This window comes from Pseudomyrmex gracilis, unplaced genomic scaffold, assembly GCF_002006095.1.
Source record: "Pseudomyrmex gracilis isolate BER0280 unplaced genomic scaffold, ASM200609v1 scaffold_159, whole genome shotgun sequence".
Classification (NCBI taxonomy): domain Eukaryota; kingdom Metazoa; phylum Arthropoda; class Insecta; order Hymenoptera; family Formicidae; genus Pseudomyrmex; species Pseudomyrmex gracilis.
Genome location: NW_018020743.1, coordinates 279,379 through 288,418, shown reverse-complemented (window position 1 = coordinate 288,418; position 9,040 = coordinate 279,379). Strand labels below are relative to the sequence as shown.

The following is a 9,040-nucleotide window of genomic DNA, read 5'->3' as shown; positions in this document are numbered from 1 at the left end:
TTTTTTTTTTTTTTTTTTCCTCCCGATGGTTTTACCTCTTCGCTTTTGTTCGCTTTTGTTCGCTCCGAAACCTCGTGTCTTTCCGACGTGTCTTCCGACCTGATATATTTCTCTCGCCTATTCTCGCGCGTGAAAAACTCCTCGCATCCGTCTCGACGACTCTCAGAATCTCGATAGGATTCAGACCGAACCGACTTCTCTCGGACGAGTTGATGGTCAGCACGAGCACCGTCACGAACTTGTGAAATGACGTTGCTCTGATCAAATACGCCGCTCCGTTGCCGTGGTGAAAGAGCGGCGGACCGTGCGAGTTTACGTCGCACATGTAATACGCGCCGCAGAACCTGAAGAGGCCGAGACAGGAACCGTCGCACGTCAGCACGCCGAAGTGATGATCGGCGAACATCCGTTCCAGCAACTTCCACAGACAATCGTCCGATCTGGCGTACAATCTGCCGCAAACAGCCGGCAACATTCTCGCCTCGAACAAGGTCTCGCCGATCTCGAAGCGATCGCACAGATATTTGTTCCAGCAGCTCACGTGAGCGTGTTCCCGCCTGGTCGACTTGACCTCGGCCTCGAGCTTGCTCTGCGTGTAATAACGATCACCGCACATGACAATCACGTCGAGAATCTTCGGGTTCCAATATTCCGGCGCCATTATCCTGGTCATGCCGGCGCACACCATGTAACACGCGTACGCCTGCATTCCCCGGTTCGCCTCGTCGAACATAGCGTCGCTTATGTGCATATCTCCCCACAGAGAAAACAGTCTCTTAGGCTCCTCCACGTAATACTGATGCCATCTAGCTTTGGCGACCTTGGTTCGTCTCTTCCTGCTCGCGCATTTACCCCAGGTTATTTGAAGACGCTTCAACCACGTGGATTTCTCCCGCGGCTCTCTCGGATCGCCGTTCTCCTCTTCCGAATCCTCTTCGCTCGCCGGCGGACACTCGTCCGCGCATCGCGCAATTCGTTTGAACGCGCCGCGTTGCAGCAATTTCGGATTGTGCAACTGGCAATCGTGAAGAATCACGTGAAAGATCTGAACGTCGAACACGTTCCTGGTTTTCTCATTGGACGACGACGGCACTCGATAGGCGTAGGCTCGCAACAGAAGAATCATTAGGTGTCTCAGTAGCGAGTCCTTCGAGCAGAACTTGACGATGCAGGCGTAACCCTCGTCGTTCCAGAACCCGAACTCGTCGCACCGATACGGATTGTAGAGATACCAGAAGAGACCGTCCTTCCAATAGGCCAATGAGAATCTGGTCGTGCGAAAGATGCAGTTCCGGTATCGCGAGGACACGTTATTGAACCAATCCTCGATCTTTCGCACGTTCTCGTGCACCGACACGTATCCCGAATCCGTGACTTTTTGACAACCGATTTCCATCATCACCGCGAGAGGATCTTTTCTGCTCAACGTAATCTGTTTATCCAAACAATCTTCTTTGTAATTAAAATCAACATCCCCGACAACAGGCACGTCCTTCATTTCTTCGAGCAACTCAACCCCGATGCAATATCTGTAGTTGTACACGACAACGTCGTCCAGAAGCTGTTTCTCTTTCACGTTAATCGCGCCGATGTGCGTGTGGAGCGACCAAGCGAGGTCGTAGATGTAATCGACGTTGGCGCTCGACGCGTGCTTATATCTTTCTCGAGAAGATAAGCAAAAACCGCAAGTGTTAGTTGCAACAAAATTGATTTGAAAATTTCGATTTTTTTGTCTGAATTGTCTCTTCGAGTCAAAACGAGCGAAAGTACACAAAACTATTTAAAAAAACAAATAAGTAAACTCTCTTTTGAATTAAATTAACTCTAACTGAATTAAAAAAATCAAATTTAATAAGAGAATGTGCGTCTCTCCGGAACGTTTGACTTTTTTGTGAAAAAAACGTTCGTTTGCGCGGCTGTTAAAAAAAATACCTGAGCTGAGTTTTCGCCAGCAAAGCCACAATCGCCTGATGGAAGCAGAACTTCCACGTGTTCCTGCGTTCTCGCAGTTGACTCAGCTCCGGTATATGCATACCCTTCAGCCCGCGTAGGACCACATTGGCGTAAACGCGTCTGTCTCTTCCCTCGGGCGTCAACTCCACGATCACGTAATCGCCGTTCACCAAACCGGAACGGTCGCCGACCGCGCGACTCGTCATCGACCTCAGCGTGTCTCTCGAACATTTCACCATCGCGCGAACTCGTCCCAATTCTTTCCGATTGGCGAAGTCGCTCTCCAATTTGCGCAGACCAAAATTATCCCTCTCGTCTTCCCGGGAGTCGCAGGGAAAAATGTCTCTGCGTCTCTTCTTCTTTACACACGGCCGTTTGCGAAGTCGTCTCTCACTTTCGACTTGAAATAACTTTTCTCGTTTTTCGTCCTGTTTCGGGGGATTACTAGTGTGAATCAACACTAAGTCGCGCGGACAACAGTAACTTAACAACAATAAACTTAAAAAAAAAAAAAAAAAAACAATAATACATGATTCCTCAAGACACCGAAAAAATTATATTCTTGTAAGTAGAAGATTTTATACTTAAAAAATCTTCTTAAAGATTTTAGATGATATTCTTCTGAAATTAAGAATATATTCTTAATATTAATTATAATATAGAATAATATAGAAATTATAATATAGAATATTATATATAATATAGAATATTTTATAATATAGAATATATTCTATATTATATTCTTAATTTAATTTATTTTCTTTATTTAAGAATATATTATTAATTTAAGAATATAGTCTTTTTTGATAGTGAGATATATATGTTTTTTATATTCTAATCAGTATGTTCTTATTAATATTACTATTTAGAGGATTTTCCTCTTAAAATAAGAAACTCTTCTTGGCGCCTATTTTAGTATAAAATATACTTAAAGTAAGTGGGATATCTCCTCAAAACAAGAATACAATTTTTTCGGTGTACGTGTATATATATATATACACCGAAAAAATTATATTCTTGTAAGTAGAAGATTTTATACTTAAAAAATCTTGTTAAAGATTTTAGATGATATTCTTCTGAAATTAAGAATATATTCTTTATTTAAGAATACAGTCTTTTTCGATAGTGAGATATATATGTTTTTCTATAGAGGCTTTTTATATTCTAATCAGTATATATTCTTATCAATATTACTATTTAGAGGATTTTCCTCTTAAAATAAGAAACTCTTCTTGGCGCCTATTTTAGTATAAAATATACTTAAAGTAAGTGGGATATCCTCAAAACAAGAATACAATTTTTTCGGTGGAGGAACGATTGAACATAAAATAACGCGCACAGAGAACCAGAAGAAGCTAAAGGTGGAAGATGTTCTAAGTGACAAGGGTAAGAAGGAGGCAATAGCATGGATGAAGGAAGTGGAGAACCTGAGAGAGAGGAGAGAGAAAGGGGAGAGAAAGGAGTAGGCTTAGAAAGATGAGGAAGTATGAGCGAGGGTGTGGATGAGATAAAAAAAAGTGTAAACCAAGTCCCAAGGCTCTGGGCCGAAAGGCCGGCTTTTAATCAAGTTTATTTTTACATGATTCCTCATCACGTTCCAAATTCGCGTCTTTTCGCAAGGATCTTTTTGTGAATCGAGCGTTTCGGGATGTTGTTCAAGCTGGAAACCGCCAAGTGGAAAGCACTCGTTGATTGGAAGCGTCTCATCGCGCGCGGTCTTCGCAAAGGGCCACAACTTCGGAACGTCGTACGATTTCTTTTCGACTTTTTTTCCCGACCGCAACCGCGACTCCGCGTATCTGCGCATCGCTTTGTTGCGAATTCATTTGCGCTATCGCGCGCGAGGCAAAATTTACGATAAAAAAAAAAAAGCTCCTTGTGTGCGTATCTCTTACGATTTCATGTATATGCGCCACAAAGCTTTTCCCTCGCAAGTCGATCTCCCTTTCCAGAATTTTTTCCTTTCATCGTCATCGTTCTCGGCACTCTCGTGTTCGTCGGTGGTCTCGTACTCGCTGCTGTCATCAACGGTCGCATCTGTATTAGTCCCGTCGTCCATTCCCGTAATTTCTCGAGTTCGAGTTCGCTTTCTTCAGTTCGAATTTCCGAGATTCCGCGAAATCACTTGCGGCAATTAGACACACAACGGCAATTAGTATTTCTCCCGCCGCATTTCGGGGTGTGTTGCTCGTTTAATTAACATTAATTAGAAAGTTAGTTAAGAAATTGCGAAACAAGGATTCGAAATTTTCGTCTAAACGTTACGCTTCCGCATTTAAACCGGGTTTCTGGATCCTAAAATTTGCGACGACGTTGTCGTCGGTCATCGACGCGCAAACGATCACTTTCGCAATTTTGACATAACCGCCGCCGTCTAGTAAAAAAAATGACACAATCTTGAAGTTAGCGATACATCACCGTCGCTCAAGAGACGATATATCGAAGATGTATACGTACAGCTATACCGTATTCATGCAAATCCGCTCGTAAATAATCCGAATTTTGATTTCGAAGCGAGAGAAGAAGTGAGGCAAACGCACGCTCGAAAACGGGTCGGGTCTTCGAGAAAATTTGTGTGTGCAGGGCCGTCGCGGAAGGATCGCCGAGGGATAGGGAAGATTCTCTCTTTCGAGAGAGACGCTCTCGGCCGCTTGCGCGGACGGCTTCCCGAAGCTGAAAAAATACCGGGAGCTGAAGGGGCGCGGCGGCGGCGCGCCGCACCGCAGCCTCCGTCGATTTATCCCCGCGTTTTCGTTCGTATACGATTTTGTAATTATTTTGCTTGCCTGGCGGTTGCAGACGAAGCCCCACGCGAGCGACAGGCAATCTCGGGCGCGCGAAGCCCGTCGGTGACGCAAGATTTTCAAAGTGTTTATAAAATTACGGGGCGCGATATACCGGCGACCGAAATAACGCGAAACCGTACATCGTACCGCGGTTAGGTAGAGCGGTATTCAAATCATTATTGGATTTGGGAGCCCCGCGCGTGCACGGATGACGAACAAATAAATCGTATTTCGAATGCCGCAAAATCTGTTCCGAGCGGACGCGCTATTCGCTCGGAAAAACCACCGAAATTCGCATTACGGCTTACGCGAGCCCTTATATACCTGCGCACAGCCTTCCGCGGAGCTTTCTGCTGAGTGCGTTTTCGAACTCCGGAATCTTAGCTGTTCAAAAACTCGTTCGACACTCGTCACAAAATTCAAAAAGCGGCGGAGAGAGAGAGAGAGAAAAAAAAAAGAGGTAGGAAAAAAATTTCCAAGTTAAAATATAAATTTTACATTTTTCACTTGAAGTAACATAAAAAAACAAATTCTCAATAATACACTTACGAGACAGATGTGTGTTACAAAGTTGCAAAGATTTGTTTGACCGCGTCTTTGCAATTTTTTTTTCATACAAATAAGAGTCATTGAAAACCGCGAATGTTATCCGACGAAAAAATCGTTGATCCTCAAACCGGCCTGTTTCGCCGATAAAAACAGTTAACAACTTGTAAAAACTGTAGGAAAACAGCGCGCAACGGTTGTAAACTCGGGCAACGTTCGAAATTAATATCCGCGTTGGGTTTTTGTTTTGCCCGGTGTTTGCAAAACTTGCGTTTTTTTTCCGACGGTCAAACGGAACGGCAGTTTTGCGCCGCCGTAAAGTTGTTTAACGCTAATGAAACGACAACTTGGTGGTTGAAGTGTACCAGAACCGAGAGATTTTTTTTTTAATTTTATTTTTGCGTCGAGATGAAACGCGCGTGTCGCGCACTAACGTCTGCACGTTCTCCGGCGGTGATTTTTAGCCGCGCGGATTCTTCCTCTTTTGACCGATTCCTCTCTCGACGAGAGAGAGAGAGAGAACTCGGTTGTGGCCGAAGAGTGGTATCTCGTGGGAATCTCGACATCAGACAAAGTCGAAGTGGAATTCGAGGTCTTGATCCCCGCCGCTCTTGGCTACTGTCGGACTCGATCGGGCCGCGTCGAGGGAGAAAAGTTTTTCCGGAGCAAAGTCCCGAAGATCAAGACAATTCCCGGTAAAAATTTAATGAAAAAGCTCGCGGAGACACTCGACGAGGACGACGTCGAAGACGAATTGATTGCTTGCGCGCCGCGGCTAAACCTCGAAAGCACACACACATCAATGAATTATCGCAATCGATTATTGCGGGAGTTTTAACCCCCCACGGGTTTCTCGAACCGCGGCCGGAAACTCTCCGGCAACGGATCCCCGGCAAGAGTATCGTTAAGTCCCCTAACTCCTCGCCTATATACTTAAAGTTAGACGTAACTTTCTCGATCAAGTTCGCGCGTCTTCTCAATTATCCAAATTTGGTTTTAAAATTCACTTGAGATTTTTTTTTTTTTTATTTATAAAATTTGCAGTTTTCCACGATTTTTCCCCTTTGAGTTCGACGTGATATTTTGTGTAGCGCAAAAAAAAAAATAAAAACTAAAAAAAAAAAATAAAAAAAATAAACTGTCTCGTCACCTGATTGAAATTTATTACAGAGATCGCTGTGGCGAAAATTTCGGAAACTTGGACGGAAAGTCGTCCCGAGGGGTAATTAGAGAGGAGAAGCGGATTGTACATATAACATATACACGCGTATCAGTATTTGTGTATAATGTATTCGAAAGGAGGAACGCGGGGAGAATGAGAGGCGAGAGAGAGATAGAGAGAGAAAGAGAAAGACAGAAAGAGAGGGAGAGGGAGAGAGAGAGAGAGAGAGTGCAAAATAAACAGTGCATTATATGCAATAACGCACAAAACACCCCTACGGCTATGCAGTCATCTCCTTCGAAAGATTCGGCCGCGCGAGTGCGCGCGCGGGCAATCCAATTAATTTTATTTTAATTACCGCATCGTCGGGCATACGCCGATTGTTATTGTTTCGACGTCGATGAATCGACCGTCGCCCGTAATTTTCGCCCGCTGACAATTTCTGCCTCTCAATGTTCGCGACGCGACACCTGCGCAAATGGACACATTCGCGTGTTTCTTCCGCGCGAATATGGTCGGTTTCCCCATTAATTTCTTAGGGAACAAATGACGCGCTCGCAAAACAATCAACCGAACTGCGAGTCGAACAGTTTTTTTTTTTGAATATTTTTTAAAATTTTTTACTTGAATCAGATCGTCGATGTAAAAAAAAAAACTGACTCGCGTGTACGTATATGTATGTATTTCTCAAAATTCTTTTTCAATTAAAAATACATTTTATTAACTTATTACGCGTATTTTAAAAAAATATATATTTTATTAACTTGGTAACAAGGTTGATTGATATTTTTTCGGAGCTGACCCGTGCGTGCGAGCAAATCTACACAGTTTTCGTATAGAATCCGAATCGCCACAACAACATAGTACGCGACACGTGCTCCACGTCGCTTCACTTGAAGCGACACCTTCGTTAATCGCGACGTTTTAACACGACGGTGTTGATTGTAATTTATTGAAGAAGAGCATAGAACAAAATTTCAGTCATTGTTAAAAATTCAACGAGAAATAGATTGTTATAAAAAATATGTTAGAGAAACGCACGAACGGATAGCGCGCGACCATGGGAGCGCGCGCGCGCGATGATTGTTCACGGCGGAAACGAGCCCCGCGATCGATGGCACTCGGTACACAGTCGGCGAGAAGTTAAAAAGTCGACGTATTGAATTTACAAACGAGCCGTAATATTATTCGACAAAATAACAAAGGCTGCACCGGTGCGGACGAATTAAGCTATTTTGCCCTACGCCACCACGCATATTGTACGGTGTTGTAGTGGCGGAATTATTTGTACGTCATTACTAATGCGCAGTCGCGATAGAGTTCGATAATATTACAATAATTAAATTATCGTAATATCGCCGGCGGAAAAGGGAGGCGAGTATGAATTTGTTGCGGTTAAATATATAATAAAGCGTTGCTTAAACAAGAGCGAATGCCGGTTACACAAAACGCACATACTACTAGTCAATAATTCAACAATTCATTTTCGATATATAGAATTTAATCATCCATCGTAAAAGCGAAATGTGTGACGACGCTTTGCGACGACGACGATTATTAATCCAACGGTCTCTCGTTTTCTTATCCCAGATCCCAGGGTGATCCCGTCTGGCTACCGGATTCGTGTCGCGAATGTAATTATTATTCGCGTTCCGATTACGACAAGATCGTGCGCGTGCCCCATAATTTTCACATTTTCAATATTTCACAATATCGAAAAGAGAACGGAAAATCTAGTTACATTTGTATATTTTTCATTAAAAACTTGAAAACAGAGAATAAAAAAACTATATTATTTGAATAAATAATTTTTATATATTTAAATTACATGTATTTGTTTTTTTTTTTTTTTTTTTTTGGTCAAATTTATTTGCGTTCTCGCGCGCACATTAAAAAAAAAAAAAAAAAAACTGACGTTCATTAATTCAAACAATAAAAAATCAATCCATCCGCGCGTAATTCGTTTCTTTATCTACTTTTGTTTACGCAAGGTTTAGAATATCTAAATAAACAATAATTTAGAAGTTTGTTCGAAACACATCTTGAAACATTTGTGTGTGTATGTTTTTCTGGGTTTTATGTATATTTTATTTTTAATTTGAAAGATATGTCCAAGTGCGATATGCGCGGAAAGTTTATAGAAGATTAGAATGTTCTTTTTGTCGATCAGATTTCCGAGGGAAAATTCGACTGCGAGCGCACACACACGCACACACACATACAGAATGTGCAACGATAAGAGAAGGCAGAGCGGTATGGTTCGTAGAGGCGAGTACTCGCGCGTAATGTATAGGTACCGAAGTTCGTACTGGCGAAGGTTTGAAACGTTCCCAGGAGGGATTTGCGCGCGACAAACCACCGGAGAGACGAGTCCTCGCCCGAGGAAGAACGTCGGAGAGGAGAAGAAAAGGACACGTTAAAGATCGCGAAATCACATCGCGCGGGTATTCTTCGCCGCGACTTTTCTCCGCGTTTACGTTCCGTCGCGTCTCCCGAGAAACCCGTCGGGGAGACGCGAGGGAGGGTCCTTTTAATTACCCGACGTTAAATTCTTTATCTGGGTGAAACAATGTGGCGGGCTCGTGTTTTCAGA

General features: G+C 43.1%; 1 protein-coding gene across 1 annotated transcript; it reads right to left on the bottom strand.

Annotated features, from left to right (window-relative positions):
* Positions 1-31: 31 nt before the first annotated feature.
* LOC109857441 lies at positions 32-4,315 on the bottom strand. The gene is made up of 4 exons (XM_020433739.1): positions 3,849-4,315; positions 3,533-3,752; positions 1,933-2,381; positions 32-1,658 (listed from the first exon to the last, which is right to left on the bottom strand). The coding sequence occupies exons 1-4, from the start codon at positions 4,010-4,012 to the stop codon at positions 32-34; spliced, it is 2,460 nt and encodes an 819-aa protein (XP_020289328.1). The 5' UTR covers positions 4,013-4,315.
* Positions 4,316-9,040: the final 4,725 nt, after the last annotated feature.